This window comes from Seriola aureovittata, chromosome 17, assembly GCF_021018895.1.
Source record: "Seriola aureovittata isolate HTS-2021-v1 ecotype China chromosome 17, ASM2101889v1, whole genome shotgun sequence".
Classification (NCBI taxonomy): domain Eukaryota; kingdom Metazoa; phylum Chordata; class Actinopteri; order Carangiformes; family Carangidae; genus Seriola; species Seriola aureovittata.
Genome location: NC_079380.1, coordinates 15,704,716 through 15,721,271, shown reverse-complemented (window position 1 = coordinate 15,721,271; position 16,556 = coordinate 15,704,716). Strand labels below are relative to the sequence as shown.

The following is a 16,556-nucleotide window of genomic DNA, read 5'->3' as shown; positions in this document are numbered from 1 at the left end:
TTGGATAGTCGATTAGATGTAAATCCATAGAGGGCAAACTAGGTCAAGATTTTACCTTTAAGTGGATCAACAGCTTGGAGCTTAACAGTGCACGGTGCTAACAACCTAACCAGCTTTCATATTTGACACCTTTACTTGTTGAAAAACAAAAGAGAAACAGCTAAAAATTTAACTAACATAATTAAAATTGAGTTACATTTTGACAATCTGAACATTAACCATGTTTAAAATGTGAATATTGGCATTGTAATTTCTTTGTACACTATAAGCCAATGAAACTGGAATTGGCATGTGGCTTTATTACACATTACAATATCAGAGCATTATGGTGTCTTACCTTGAGCTATCAGGGGGCCCCTGTTGTGAGATGGCCCTGGCTGGTGTTGCACAACAGGATCCATGGGCCCACTGGTGGGCCCTGGGTTTTGGGAGTTTTGGCTGTGGTTCTGTAAAGGTGCAGGCGGCCCGTGATAGGGGTGATTGTCAGAGTGGGGATGGTTGTTGTTGGGGCCTGGGGGATTATTGCCTCCAGTGGTAACTTTAGCCTGGGACATTCCTGGATTGTTCCTGTCCCACAGGTTGACTGCCTTGTTGTAGGAACCAGGGTCACCCCAAGCTGAGGTTCCATCATCTATCTCCATCTTACGTCGGATTGAAGGTGGGGAGGGCTCTTCCCAGCCTGTAGGCTCAGCTGAGGACTCCTGTTTACTGCCACCCCAACTTCCACCTTGCTTCACTGAGCCTGAGCCACCCCAAGAGCCTATGCCCCCTGCTCCACCACTACAACTGGGCCCATCCTGAGGCTTGCCCCCCCACCCTTGAGGTGGGCCACTGGGACGCTGGGAAACTTGCTCTCCCCAGCCACCATTTCCTCCAGGTCCAGATATACCAGGTGCTGAAGCAGGCATTCCCCAGCCTCGTGGTTTTTCCTTCCAGCCTCCTGCCTCTCCCTCCCAGGCAGGGTTAGTGGGACTCTTTTTGCTCTCCTCTGGTTCTCCCCAGTCCCCTGCGTTTTTGCTCCCTCCACTATTGCCCCAGCCGTGGGATGCTTTGGGTTGCTCTCCCCAGCCCTGGGATGTTGTCTTGATGTGAGAATCGTCCCACCCACTCGACTTCTCTTCTCCCCAGGTTTGACTACCATTCTTGGGTACACTGGTGGTGGGGCCTCCTGTTGGATGGTTCCCCCATCCACCAGGGCCACCTGGGGGCTTAATGTTGTTGGGTGGCTCTCCCCAACCAGAGCTGGGCTGGTTGGTAGCTGCTACGCTTCCACCCCAACCTGAAGCTCCCTGAGAACCAGGCACATCATTTTTACTCCCAGAGTCAGTCCTCTGAGTGGGGCCAATGTTTGTTTTGGAGGGCCCCTGGGCATCGCTTGGTGTGGTTGGGCCAGAGCCCCATGTTTCAGTGCCTACATCATTCTTACGTTTAGTATCATCCATATCCCAGGAGGTGTGCTGGCGAACGGGGGTCTGTCCCCAGCCAGTGTTACACAGCACTCTGGGGTCAAGATCCTGGGCAGGCAGCAGAGGAGCTGGATTATCTCTGGATGAGTGGTCTCTGCGTTGGTTATGTCCTTCCATGCTGTCACTGCTGCCTTCACTGGCAGCAGCTGTGCTCACAGCTCTGCCCCAAGGACCAGCCTGTGGATCCTGGGGAGGGGAGCTTGGGGCATCCCATCCTCCCTGGGCCTCTTCAGTGTGCTGTTTCCCCCAGTCTCCACCAGACTGGTCACCCCAACCTCCAGAGTTTCCTGCTCCAGCTCCTCCATGGCTCCAGCCAGAATCCCAGCCAGATGCCTCCTTAGATGAAGGTGCCTTAGAGTCTCCACTGTGACCCCATACTGAGCTACTATCTTCTCCATTGACCTGTGGGACCCCTGGTGGGGGTTGACCCATGGAACCCAAGCCTACAGATGCACTACCCCAGCCAGGCAAGCTGCGGATGGGGCTGGGAGGTTCCTGCTTATTAGTGTGATTTGGTCCATCAGTTTTAAGGTTCTGAGGTTCTGAACTGAAAGACACATTTGTGGACGGGGAGGGGTGCGCTTCTGACATGTCAGAAGTCATTATACTACCCCAGGCGCTGCCAATCCCCGAGGAGTTGCTGTTAGTGTTGGCTCCGGTACAGGTGCTGGTCTGGGCTGATGGGGGGCCAGGTGGATTACAGAGGTTGGGTGTAGGTTGAGGAGGTGAAATGGTGTTGGCTCCCCCTGAGCTGCCTCCCCCTGTGCCACCCCCATCATGCCCCAGCATGGGCCAAGCAGATGGGTTGGCATTAGGGTTTAGGTTCAAGTTAAAGTTGGTGGTTGAGGATGATGAAGAAGAGCCCCAGCCCCTGCCGCCTGCTCCCCCCACTGGACTGTCACTCTTTCCTTCATTCCCCACCGAGGACTGAGGGGGGCAATGGGAGGGTCCAGGCCCAGAGCCCCAGCTGCGATTGGCTGCAACCTGGCTAGAGAGCATGTTGGTTCCAGTATGATTGGCAGGGCTGGGCCCACTGTTGGCCTTGCTGCTAAGGTGGTTGGCAGGAAAGTGGCCTGTCTGGCTATTGGCCCCCGTGGCCATACTCACTGTACTGCAACTACTACTAGTACTGCTGCTGCTGCTGGTCAAGCGACCAGGGTCAGTATCCAAAGGGCATCCTCCTGGAGGGGCCTGGCTCTGGCTGAGGGTAATAGAGGGCCAAGCCTCTGTATCCTTCTGGTCAATGATCAGTTGATCCCAACCACTGAGATTGGTGGAAGATGCAGCACTTGTGGTACTCCTGTTGGCTGGCAGGTGTCCCCAGAGGGGATTATCATACTGGGCTCCCTGGCCGCTCTGTGGGGGCAGTTCTATGTGAGAAAGAGAAGGAATAGGATATGAACATGAGCAAAAGGATGAGTGAAGAGAGGTATAAGTCATGTACGTCATCACTCCCACATATGCTTAGTAAGGTTGAAATACCATGGCAACACATAAGGTGTCTACTTATTTGTACAGAGACTTCACAGGATGCTTTATTAATGAAAATAAACCACCCACACTGAAAGTGCAAACACAGAGAGGAGAATGACTAATACGATAACAGAGGGAGCTTTAATTAGAAAATAAATACAATATTTATGCACTTTATTCAAAAACTGCTTTCACACATGCACTGCATCCCTGAGCTTATCTAGACATTCCCTGGAGTAGCTGTATTTGTGAACGCAAACAGTAGGACCAGACACTAAACGGACTTTACCGTGCCAACTCCCTAGTACAGAGTCCCTGTAATGTCCGATCGAGGCAGGACGCCTCCTGTACCATCCCTCGCCTACACCAAATAGAGTATTTCCAGTAGGGGAAAATGCATCAGACACAGCAAATCTCCTGTTGTGTGCTACATAGGTGAAAGGGCAGTGTGTGGACCTGAATCACCGGACACTGTAGTTCATAAGAGAAAACAGCAAAAAATAAATAAAAATACACATTTTCATAGGTCACACGTAGATTTCAAAGATACTATGACTTAAGACAGAACTAATGCTGTCCACTAAGATAAGATGATAAGATATTCACACTATACCTACAGACTACAATACAATGTTAAGCATATGTACCACCAAAATAAAGCAGTCATTGAGTGAGCTACAGAGGACAGTGCTCTCGCCTTGTATTTGAGTCTGAAATCTCAAAACCAATTATTGCTGAAACTGAAAATAAATGAAATGTTTTTTATTAACCAATGTAGTGGAAACCCAGACATCCATCAAGCTATTTTAAAGTCATCATTGCAGATATTATTCAAACTGAGACTGCTTGTGCTATTTTTGTTATATTTCTTTCTAGAGATGTAAGAAATTAAAGTTGAAAATGAAAACAGAATCTTTGGATTTTACTGTGGTTGCATGCAAAACTAGATAGTAGTAAAAGTTACATTATTATAATTTTTACTAATAGGGTTACAATAAACCAAATGGAAAAACCACATGAAAAATCTTCTCGTCATTAAACAATGCATACTTTTGCTACATATGAAATGAGAAGCCCTAATAAAGAAGCACTGTATCTTCCTAATAGGTCACCCCAAGAACTCACATATTTGGGAACCACATTAGAGGATGCAATCAATGACAAGGACCATGTAGCTGAGTCATCCTTAACGTCTGACCTCCTAACCACTACAGCTATGACCTCTTCTTGACATCGAGCCCAAATACTCTGCACTAGCCCTGGGCGACCTGTCTTCTCACCAACATGTCAGCCTCCATCTGCCTGTACAACTGTTCTGACAACTCAAAGTAATGCTTTGGGATTCTCACTAGCTCCCTGCAGTTCAAGTGTGCACAAGGATCATCTTGGTACAGTGCAAGATCATGATTGCTGCACTGATCAACCTGGCACCACCACATTGCCCATTTCTGCCGTCACTCTTGCTGCAGCTGTTGTTTACATGTAGCTTCACATGCACGCTTAGTCTGTATCACAACTACATGAAGAAGCGACAGCATTTGTGTACCTCCCTGTTTTCAAGCTTCCTTTCAGTGCTTGCAACTACAGCAGAGAGAGAGAGAAGAGGCAGTGAGAGAGAAGGGGGGGGGAAAGAGGGCACTGTGTTTCTGACACACAGCGCTGTCGTTCTGTAGTCACTCTACTGAGAAGTGCAGGACCGCCATTTTCTCAGTCCTGAACTAGAGCCAAAAAGGCTCTGAGCTGCCGTCTGTACCTCCACAATCGCTGCTTTAATAGCATGCATGTCTCACTAACAATAATAAACACAACACATAAGAACTCAACATTGCATGCCTGCAATGCACTGTTGCTGCAGCTTTAATGTTTAAAAGTGCTCAGCCACACGGTGTGTAAATACAAGCCGCCAAAACAACACAGAAGAGGCAGACAAGATAGAAAAACAGTGGGATTGAAGAAGAAAGGAGGGTGTGAAATACCTGTGGAGAGGTGCCTCCCAACCATCCTGTAAAGAGCTAGGTTTTGTGCGACGCAGCGACCATCCTTGTCTCAATATGTCTGCTCGGCTCGCCAAGCTTCTGAGGCTCATTTCTGAAATGCTGCCAAGAAGTTGCACAGCTCTTGCGCGGCATGAGACAACCCCCCCCTCCCTTCCTTCCTCACCCCTCATGCTCTGTCCCTCCCACCACCATTGCTTTGGCTGGGTTTCTCCTCTTCTATCTATTGCCTCCCTCTGGCTTTATTTATATCATGCTCTATTCCTATCCCGATGAAGGATATTCTCTCTCTCTGGAAAAGCACTGAAAGAGGGCTAGTTGGGGGAAGGGATAGGATGGGGAGGGCTTGGTTAACAGCTGAGTGATAATGTGTGGAGACTTTCATTATGCACTCATGAGGCATGAGGTAAAACAAAACAAAAGCGGGGCTCTACTAATCCCCCCCATCCTCACATCTTTCAACCTTTCAAAACTGTCACTAAATATTTAGCCAAGACCACTCCATCCGCAATTAGTACTGCCGCCCACAATGGAAAGCCTCATGAATAGCAGTGGCGGGCGAAAGAGAGAGAACGCAAAACCTCACAAAAGCCTGCTGCACCCCCCCTGGTGCTGGAATGGCAATTTTCTCAGACATGCACGTGTTTATGTATGAACAGTCAAATCATCAGATCACACATGATGACATATGTCTGTGTTTGTCTCCAACTACAGGCTGGGAATGCAGTAATCATAAGCAGCAGCACCAAGTTTTGGACAGAAAACTGTCTCTTCATGTGAGTGCTTATTGGACACAGGGCAAGGGCATGAAATGAGCAAGCTCATATGGATCTGGTCACAGTGAATGAGTAGGGGTCGGTGATCTGGTCCCAAACATGGCACCGAAGCTACAGGGGGGAAGACTTTGAATTTGAGAGATTACAGAGGAAGACAGGCATTAGACTTAATAGAAGGCATGGAGGGAGGAGGATAGAGGGCAGCTTGGCAAACGAAAAAAAAGAGCAGCAGTCGCCTGGATCAAGGCTGGTATTGTTTACAAATGATCCCAGTGCCCACCCAACAATACAATAAGTCAATGTTTGGTGGAGAACAGAGTCCCTTTATGGCTGAGGCTCAGCCCCCTGTGCCTCTCCACTATGAGGACCTAACACGCGGTGAGGTCATGCCATGCTACTAGATGGCCACTAGCTCCTTCGTGTGTTAAAATACACACAATGACAACACTGAATCTCAAACAGAAAAAAGCATACAAATTCTTGGATGCTCAGATCTGCAGGCAAAGATTTCTTTCCCACTTTCCTTCAGCCTCCCAACATTTTTCATTTACATAGCAGGTAGAAACGTATGTATGCACAACATGTATGGTGGGTGTATGTGTGCTGGTGGTTGAGTGGGTGGGGGCTGGGTGGGCTCAAGGGCCAGGTAAAGAGGGACCAAGAGGGATGAAAGTACAAAGAAAGTCAGGACAGAAAATGAAAGACAGAGATGGATGTTGAGAGATGGAAGGAGAAGCAATGTAGGAGAGCTGTGTGGGCCTCAGCTGGACTGATCCTGGCTTAATGAAGTCCCTGAGGGGCAGAGAGACTGGATGGTACAGAGCTGACAATGCATGCTGCCAGGCAGATGAACGAGCTCTCTGACGGGCACACACACACACACACACACACACACACACACACACACACACACACACACACACACACACACACACACACACACACACACACACACACACACCTATCAGGAATTAGCTTCCTCTGTGTTTAATGATTGCACATCCCTATTGTTTTTCATTTGTTTCACTTAAACAGCACATGTATGCATAGGAGCAGCACAAACAAGCAAGGATCACATCAGCCAAAACTGCATATACAGTGGGGTCCATTTTGGATATGTATTTTTCTATAATGAAGGATGTTTCTAGTTCTACCAGTTTTTAAATTGACTATTTCACAGTAATAACATTACAGTGGAAGTGTAACACAGATGTCACCTAAATGTGTTTAGAACTGAAACAAATGTGTCACTCAATCAATTAATAAAAGGGCGTCAACGATCAAATGAAGGTAAAATGGCATAAAAGAAAATTAATCAGCAACTTTTTTTTGTAATGTATATAAATCATTTCAGCCTTTTTTCCCAAGTAAATATGTTAAACATTTGATGCTTTTCTTTGTCATATATGATAGTAAATAAAAAATTTGTTGAATGTTGAAAATTGTATTCATGACTGTTGGTCAGATTAAACAAGGGATCTGGAAATAAAATTACCATTTTTAACTACATTTTCATAGATAAAACAATTCATCAATTAGTTGAGAAAATTATCAGCACATGAACTAATAATCAAAGTATTTATTAGTTCTATTTTAGTATAAACTACAATGTTTTTAACATAATACCTGTGTTCGAGTAGCTTGGTATTGAATAATAAAATTATTATTAGGGCCAATATCCAGTAATATCAAACCTCTATGTAAAACCGAATTTCTCTTATTCAAGCAGGCAGCTGGTATATAAAAAGGTTACTACAACAGGCATTTATAAACATCCATAATTCAACTAGGTACAAGATAAAATCCTGTAGCCACTTTGAAATTTCACTAGATCTATATTCTGCTCTGTGAGCATGAGTTTAGCTCTACAAAGCCAGCTGATTTTTGTGTCACAGAGATTTAAGGGTCTGAGTGAGACAAGGTCAGGGCAGCCCTGCAACACTGGCCTGCATTTCCTGACATGACAAAGTGCAACAGGAGACAGTGCCAGCTGCCATCAACCACACGCATAACCAGGGGAGTTCGTGTAGACCCAGCACACACATGAAACTCAGTAGCTTTCAGTTACTGCTACTGTTGGGAATATGCTTAAGTGGCACAGATAAGTTTGGTGGACTATATTCATCTGGTAAGAAAAACAAAACAGGAATGATAGGGACTGTACATAAATATATGCAAGAAATTGTGTTCCGTACGTATGCTTTCTGTGCAGCTGCTTTGCTGTTCATGCAATGTTGTTATCTCAACAATATCTCAAGGGGAAAAGACTGGACAAAACATGGCTTTTAAAAAGGTACACATCTAAGACATCCGGCCGTCATGTTTGCTTGCGAGTATCCTCTTTCTCCTCCTCTTCTAAAGGATAAACCAGGTCAAGGGCTTTCTCCAGCATGCCAGTCTTAAAATAGCTAGCTCTCTCACGCCTCCTCCACATGAAAGGGCCTTGGGATATGGATTGTTAGCCAAGCAAAAGGCAACACTGGGAGAGGGCTATAATAATGGGACGATTGATACACATACATATAGTATGTGCAGCCTGACTAATCTTGGCTGCCCTGGGGCCAGTGAGGGTATGTGTGAACTGTAGTGTTGGTATAGCGGAGGTGGAGAAGGTGAACACATGTGTTCAGAGAACAACAAGCATGGCAGAGAAAGTCAGTGCTGCAGATGCACAGAGCAAGAGAGGCAAGATAGAAAAAAAGAGAGAGCGAGCGCTGAACATTTGTGGTTAACAGAGAGCTGATGTTTAATCACATCACAAGATGTCCCAGTCCTCTCGGAGGGGATTCCCAAGGCTCTTTTACAGCATCAGCAGCAGACTTAAAGAGCACATCAAGTCTAGCCTGCATACTCTCTCTCTCTGTTCTCCACGAGACAACCTATTAGCACATTAGCTGCACTGTTCTTCCACTTGACAAGGCCTGTTTACATTAAGATGTTTTTTGTTGGTGTTGGCCTCTGTTGTGCTTATCAAGTATAATGCTTACTGGTACATAAAACCTTGATTATCACTTTATGGGCTTTAACAGGGGGGTGTTCGACAAATACCAGTGGGAGTAGCTGTAAATCTTGAGTGATATCATCAACACATTATAGGACTACAAACTAATTATTTGATTAATTTACAATCAAAACAGATTGGGATTGCTGAGTGCATTATTGCCACACAAAGACCAATAAATGCAATTAATTTGACAAACAACGTTTTTTTTAAAAAATGGGATTTCCCTGTCTTTTTCCCTATGACACACACAAATGGTTGCTGCTGCTTCCCTTTAGAGCACAGTAATACTGCATGTGTCAAGTTGACAAAGGACATATACAGCTAAGACTGCAGAGGAAGAGAATGTTTGTGTTTACATAGATGCACATGCATTCATATGGACACACAGGCCACAATTTAACAGCCCTGCTTTTCAAGAGAGCTGACATGTGACCGGGTAATGAGAGACGGAGTGAGACGAGGTGGAGTCAGCGGATGGAGAGAAGAGGGAGAGGGGAGCAAATGAATGCAGCTAGTGTGCTTCTACCGTTAGCTATCGTCACGAAATGAAAGCAGGCAGGGGGACGATTCTATTAGCAGACAAGGCTGTACGGAGAGTGCAATGGATGTGGGATTACCTGTGGTGTGGTGAAACTAAGCTGTGAGGTTTTTAAACTGAGACATTAGATAGTTAAAGAGGCACATAAGGAATTTCTAGGGGGAGGCTCCTGAGTTTCCTTGAATGTTTTTTTAATGTTACAGTTTTTTTGCATGCAATATCTTTTAGGTGTATTATGAAACCCTCCCACTGGACTCCTATCTGACTTTGTCTGGAAGGTCCTGCTGTCTGTTTGTCTTAATATAATCAGTAAGTTCAAAGACGCACAGAAAGCAAAGCCAAGCAGAGCAGGCCTGCCAAAGAGGGGCGGAGAGAAGCAGCAGCTTTTACCGTAAGCCATGAGTCACTTCAGCCCACAGTACTGGACCTCTGCCATCCTCGCTCTCTCCTCCTTTCTTTCTTTCCTTCTCACTCTCTCTTTCTATCAGTTCCAGGTCAGGCCCACTGAGGTGCCCAGCCAACTAGCTAGCTCCATATCGCTCCTCCTCCAAAAAACAGGAAATACTGTAGGGCTGGTCTGCAAAGTTTAACGAAGAGTAGGAGGATGATGATGAGAGGAGGGAGGGGGCAGGAGGAGGAGGAGGAGGAGGAGGAGGAGGAGGAGGAGGAGATGAAGACAGGATAAACATCTCATCGCTATGGAGATAGAGCTGCATTCAAACAGCATCAGAAGGGTTGGATGATGCTCAGACATACACTTCTGGTGAAATTTGTTTTCCTTCCCAGACAATGAAAAGTGCCAAATGCCTTAAAAAGAATTTTAATCATCATCATCAAAGAGCAGATGATACTTTATTATGAAACAACAGGCCTTTACCACTTGGAAATATATGAGAACCTGGTTTATTGTGACATGCAGAGCTCCAGGAAGGAAAATACACACACATACAGAGATAGCCAGCTGTGTTTACTCTACATCCTCTACCCCTGTTCTCTTCTATCCCCATTTCTAATTCCCAGCCAGGCAGAGGCAGAATGAAAATAAACAACAGTCAGCAGCACCTGTGATGCAAGTGCCTTTGCGCTACTCTACAGGCACAACATACTGTTACAACCACAGCGCCACACAAAAAAAAACTAGAGTAGACATAGCCACTGGTGTTCAAGAATGCCAGAGCCAACATGTACAACCACTCCTGGTGTAAATCAAACAGCTGTCATTATCAAAATAAGAATGGCAACATCATGTGTACAAACATGTACAAGTGAGTTAGACCTACACTGAGTGCCCTGTGTATTTAAAATAGTAACTGCAAATACTATTTTTACATTTTCATTTATTGGAGCTGCCAAAAGCCAGGCAGACACTGTGTGGGTTAAGCCTGATGTTAACCCTGTATTGGTCACCCCTGATTAATTTTAGAATAGGACTGAATTTCTGCCAGATCGGTTGAGGTGGCATTCGAAGAGGGTCTGTTAACTGCCTGAACGATCAAGGATCTGGCGTTCGGACCATCGGTTTGGATTTCTGGCATGTCAGAAATTTGTCTTGCAGTGTGAACAGTTAAGACGGTCTGATTTTCCACACAAGTGCTGTCAAAAGAATCGGTAATAAGCTGTATTAAGCCGATGTTACCATTACTGGAGAAGTATTTTACATGTGACTAAAACTGTAGACTTGTCTGAGACTGCTGTGATATAAAACTGAAATTCACTGCAGAACAGACCATACTGTCTGCATCTTGCAACCATCTGTGGCTCCATGTTATTTTCTTTTTCTCCTTACTTTCCATTCATAGTAAAATTGCACGAAGTAACTGCCTTTCTCTCTCTTTGCCAACATTGTTGAGGTCATGTCATCTTGTTTGAACAAAAACTCTATTGGAATTGACACTTAAAAAACTGACTGTGTCTCGCGGGTTTACATTCATAGTGAGCAGCAATGTTGTGGCTGGTCAGCGGACCCCTATAGTCAAAACATAAAAACATAAAAGGCATAGGTGGTGCTCTGCAGAAAGACTGATTAAAATGTATAGTGTGAGTTAACAGAACATACAAGATTAATAACAGTGCACAATGTTCACATGTTCATGTTCAGTGTATTTGATACTGAATTCCACTCACCAATCTCAGAAAAGGTAGTCACATATCTAATCCATGTCAGGTCATTTCTGTACTAGATATGTTTCCATGTAATCAATGACAACCTTCAACTGTACTAGAGCAACCCCCATTGCCACATCTGCTATCAACCGATATTAACCAACACCTTTTGATTGAACTTGTAAAAAGAAAGAAGGGAATAAGAGATAGCGACTTGCCAACAGAGTGTCTTGGCTGACCTGTGGAGGAAGAGGAGCAGGAGGGAGAGGAGTGTATCGCTACAGCTGCTGCTGCAGGTTCAGTAGAGCAGGGACGTCCTGTGGTGGTGAGAAGCAGGGTCCCAGAGGGCAGAGGCTGGCCCCTCTTCAACAGCTGCTTGTGCTCCTGCTGGCGGAAGCGAGGGGGCACCTCTCTGGGTGGGTAGCGCTGCTGGAGCAGAGTCTGGGGCTGCTGTGCTGTCTGCGGCTGACCTCCGGAGGGGGCACGCTTGCCATTGCCACTGCTTGGGAGTACAGATGGGACGGTACTGGGGTTGATGGGGGGAAGAGGAGGGGTGGGGTCGAGCTCGGCAGAGTCGGGCACTGTGGAGGTGGGAGGATGGTGGGGGACAAGTAAGAAATGCAGGGATGGAGGGTGGGGGTACAGGAGCATTAGGCAAAAGCAGAGTTGTTGAGCACACATCAGTGCCAAAACAATTATTGACTGACTTGTTAATTATTGGTGAGTCAATAAGTCACTTGGCCAAAAAATGATCTATGGCACTTTCGATGCTTGTTTGGTTGCATTTGTCATTTTCTTTGAACTATTTCAATATTTGAATTATATTAGTTGCTGCACTAGTACTCATACACAAAAAACAATCACCAGTACAGCAAGTCTTTTTCTGGAAAACTGCTATGGCTGAGCATTTCCTCCACTGCTTCTTTTCAGAGCCATGGTAACTTTTGGATGAGAACCACAATGTTAAATTCAGAAAGGCAAATGAGGAGATTGCTATAAATGCACAACATTCGCCGTCTCTCCTGCCTGCCTGAGGCTTGATTCTAAGCAGTGGTCAGTCTAAACACATGGCTGCTCTTTGGAGAACCAAAGGACTGTAATAATCTCAGAGTGGTACTGTGATAAACCTTCAGCCTTTAGGGATGGCCAAGACACACAATGCTCACAGTCTGCCATGGTGCCTGGTCACATATTAGAAATGATAAAATGGTCAAGGAGCAGATAAAGGACTTAGACCTGCCTGCTGGATTATTGTAGGATATTGTTTCCAGCAGGAAAGAACTGTAAAGACTGCTCAGCTCCATCAACATAAGCTATTCATGATTTGTGGCAGGTTATGCCCCCTGAATTGATCACCTCTCAGTGCTCTACCATAGTTGTTAGATATTAACTGCTTGTGCAGCTGCTGAAGCCAAGTGCTCATGTCCCACTAGCTTTAGTTACCCTTAGCAACAGAGTGCAAGTCTTCCTCCCTCTCCCCCCTTCTCTCTCTCACTCACACACACACACACCTTAGTTCTGACCATCCATTTCCCATGGTGTGTGTTTGGTTTGGATTCTCTGTCTTATCTTTTTTGCAACATTTCAGCCAAACTTAAGAGAGGCACTCGTAGTCAATACAATTTGAATGAGTTGAAACTGAGGGGAGATGCAAATGCCCCAAAAGGTTAATTGATTATTAGTTTATCAATGCAGTTCTATTTGATTCTTTGTTATTATAAAAATATTAATTATATCCAACATACTCCACATTCAAATCTGGGCACAATGAACATGAACAACACTTTATTTCCTTTGTAAACAATGGAGGAAAGAAACAGAGGAAGCCAAAGCTGTGAAGCGTAAAGTCCTCAGGAGGCTAATATACTGTGGCTGAATGTGGAAGTGTGAGGTTAGAGGTCACCACTAAGTTAAACAGGATGATCAGCTTGGGGTCACAGAGCTGTTGCTGGGTGAGATGCATTATGGGACACAAAGCACACTGGATAATCGCCTCAGTACATTTCATTACATAATAGAATAAGCTGGGAAACTAGAATGTAAGAAGAATGTTAAAAATGCATTTAAAACCTACACAATCTGTACAAGAACAAAACGAAACATTAGCTGATCGAACATAATGCACACTAAGCCAAAATGGCATTTTGAGTTCTTGCTGGTATTAAAATACAAGGAGGATGTGGGGGGGGGGGGGGGGGGGGGCAAAACCAAAAGAAAAAGAAAATCTTTGTGTGGCCTAAATGAGTTATAAGGAGCAGTGCTTCGCCATTGGCTGCCATTCCCGAGTGTGTGCAGTGAAGCAATGAATAACTCGCACACATGCGGCCAGCCCGACACACACAAAAACAAAGAGTTATGTAATGCTGAGGCCCACACTGAGGGGAGAGGACAGGATGGTGTCTTGGAACATACATTCGCACAGCCTTGTAAATACGGACAGACATGTTCGCTCACACATCACATCCAGCTGCTTCTCTTCCGCATTTTTCTGTGTGTTTGTGTCTGTGTGTCTGTGTGTCTGTGTGTGTGTGTGTGTGTGTGTGGGTGTGTGGGTGGGGGCGTAACCCCTCTGGACTACAACCACTGACTGTACAGTCTGATCCAGTTTCACCCATATCTGTCTCTGCGTCTCCCTCTCCCTGCACGAATCAGGGGGACACTCTAGAGCTGGAGCTCGCCTCTCATCGGATTTCTCTACATCTGCTCCATTTCCTCTCCCTTCTTGTGCCCCCACCCACCCCCACCCCACTTTCGTGTGCTCCCCTCTATCTTTCTTCTTCATTCAGTGTGATCTACTATTATCCTCTCGTCATTATTACTCTATTAGGGGCAGCAGATGGACACATTCATTCCTGGCCAATTCTCCCTGCTGATTTTAAGAGGTGATTTCCTCTTAAAAACAGAGGACTTTGTGGTTCTGCCACAGTGTATAATAATAGTTATGGAGGCGATCGTTATACAGTTGGGACTCTCTGATGTGTGACGTAGATTCTTCTGGAAGCTGGGGGGAAGGGGGAAGCTGGCTGGCTGCTCTGTCAGCCAATCAGAGGGAAGAGACGAGTAGGGAGAACAAGAGAGAGAGCTGAATGTACCAGAGCAAGGGAAGGAGGTAGAGCAGGGAGGGTGAGTGATGAACAGAATGGTGTGTGTGTGCGTGTATGTGTAAGACAGTCTCCACCCCCTTGTGTGCTCCACTGTGGGATCGAGTCTCACTGCCTGAAACCAGCTTGGCTGTAAATCCGCTTACAATCAGACTACTACTTGCCTATAGTATTCCGTGCCACAATGATGAATTATTTTCAAGAGTGATGGAAGTCCTGTGTGCAGTGACTGAACATTAAAGTAAAATGATCACATATCTACAACCAGAATGGGACTCAGTAGAACAAATACCACTGCCAAGGCCAAACTCATGTTTGTCAGATCTGGATTATTATCTGGATCCGCACCGAATTGTGCAAAGTTAGAGTTCTCAACACCATAAATGTGTCTGATTTTTTACATCCAGATTCAAACATTATTTCCTGAGAAATTGACAAAAATGTCAAAAAATATTTAGGAAAGTGATGGTGATTTATGGATCCACCTCTTTGACCAGATTAGCACCAACATTTAGTGGGTTCTTCCATAGCCAATGCTCCATCCCTCCGCTAGGTTTAGTGCAAATTGAGTATTGATTCAGTACTTTTTGTGTAAACCTGCTGACAAACAAACAAACAATCCAACAACAAACAGATCTGGGTGAAAACATAACCTCCTTGGCGGAGGTAATTATGTTAATGATCAAAATCTTTGATTGATTCTGGGTTAGGAAGGGGATTAGGAGACAAAAACAAACAACTGAATACCTCTGGCACTGGCAAGGTGTGGCTTATTAAGCCCTTTTAAGTCTCACAAGGCAGTGCTTTGAAGAAAAAAAGTGAAATAGAGTAAAAAGAGATCAGAGTCACTCTCTCTGACAGCCTATTTGCAAAAACACAGTCCTCAGCTGTGCGGGTGCACAGGAGAATTCCCACTTCATCAAAGATGCACATCAAACCGTGGCCTTGGGGCTGTGTGTGCTTCACGCAGAGGAAGACATCCCATTTTCCACTTTAAAGGGGTCTTAATTTTCTGAGAGAGAAGATGATAGCACACTTGTCTTGACTGTTTAAGACCTAGAGGATGGGGGAGGTTGCCTTGGAAGATATCAGAGAGTTGAAGGTAGATAGAAGAGAAGAATGGGGTGGAGAGCATTGACAGCGCCACCCCCACCCCCCAGTCTCTCTTGGGTAAAAGCAAAAAAAACAGGCCACATGACCTTGAAGATAAAGGATCCTCTTCTGCATGTGAGTTTTACGAGTGGAGGTGCACAGATAGCAACTACTCAGGACCCACAGGAGAAACTTATACTTTCATAAATACATGGGCCAGTGCTACAACCATTTCAAGTACCTGCAATACTCTGGTCAGTTAGATCAGTAATGATGCCCTGTACTGAAAAAAATTATCAAATTACAAATTCCTGAATGGACATCGGTGTTCAAAAATATAAGCAGTGGTGACTGATAAAGTGAAAGCTCCCTTATAGGTTATAAACAACATGACAGTAACACAGAATCCTGAGCCGTGGCTTTTTCTAAACCAAAGGTGCTGCTCATACAAACGTTTTAATGCATTCCAACAAAATTTTATGCAAAGAGCAAGTCACTTATCACAAGTATTGATACTGGCACAGCTTCAAATGTACACCTGAGTAAAAGTACATGGGATATGGATCACTGCCTATTCCAATACTATCACTGCACTTCTACCTAGAGGTTTAATAATAGCACCATGCTGACTGTGCTTTCCATTCATCGAAGTGGGTCGCTTGCTCTGGAGTGTACACAGATGCATGTAAAAGTTCATTTTTTGGGTGGTTATAAACTCTTTATAGCTGAGGCTTTAATCAGCCAAGGTGAGGCTTGAAAACAAAAAAACAAACTATGTACAGAACATCATGTTGTTCTCAACAGAGTGACTTCTGCTCAGTGTCCAGTAGGATACCTGCATGACCTCCGGTACTGCCTTCTATCTATCTATCTAACAACAGACATGATCTATAGTTTGACAGACATGTTTTTTTGTGTAATAGAATAGTATCCCTTAAGACGAACTGACCACACAGTCACAAATCCTATGACAAAATTAGATGATGATGATGATGATCAGATTGAGTTA

The 16,556-nt window shown here is 45.0% G+C and overlaps 1 protein-coding gene across 11 annotated transcripts in view; it reads right to left on the bottom strand.

Annotated features, from left to right (window-relative positions):
• The window catches only part of tnrc6c1 (trinucleotide repeat containing adaptor 6C1), a 44,459-nt gene that overhangs the window by 15,388 nt on the left and 12,515 nt on the right, over nt 1-16,556 (bottom strand). For 7 of the 11 annotated variants that reach the window (XM_056400608.1, XM_056400609.1, XM_056400613.1 and 4 more), the window contains exons 4-5: nt 11,573-11,935; nt 338-2,836 (exon numbers count right to left, since the gene is read on the bottom strand). In XM_056400608.1, coding sequence (XP_056256583.1) covers nt 338-2,836; nt 11,573-11,935 — 2,862 coding nt within the window. Of the gene's footprint in view, nt 1-337; nt 2,837-4,915; nt 5,072-11,572; nt 11,936-16,556 lie in introns of those variants that run through there. The other 4 variants (XM_056400611.1, XM_056400617.1, XM_056400619.1 and 1 more) reach the window with 3 other exon arrangements.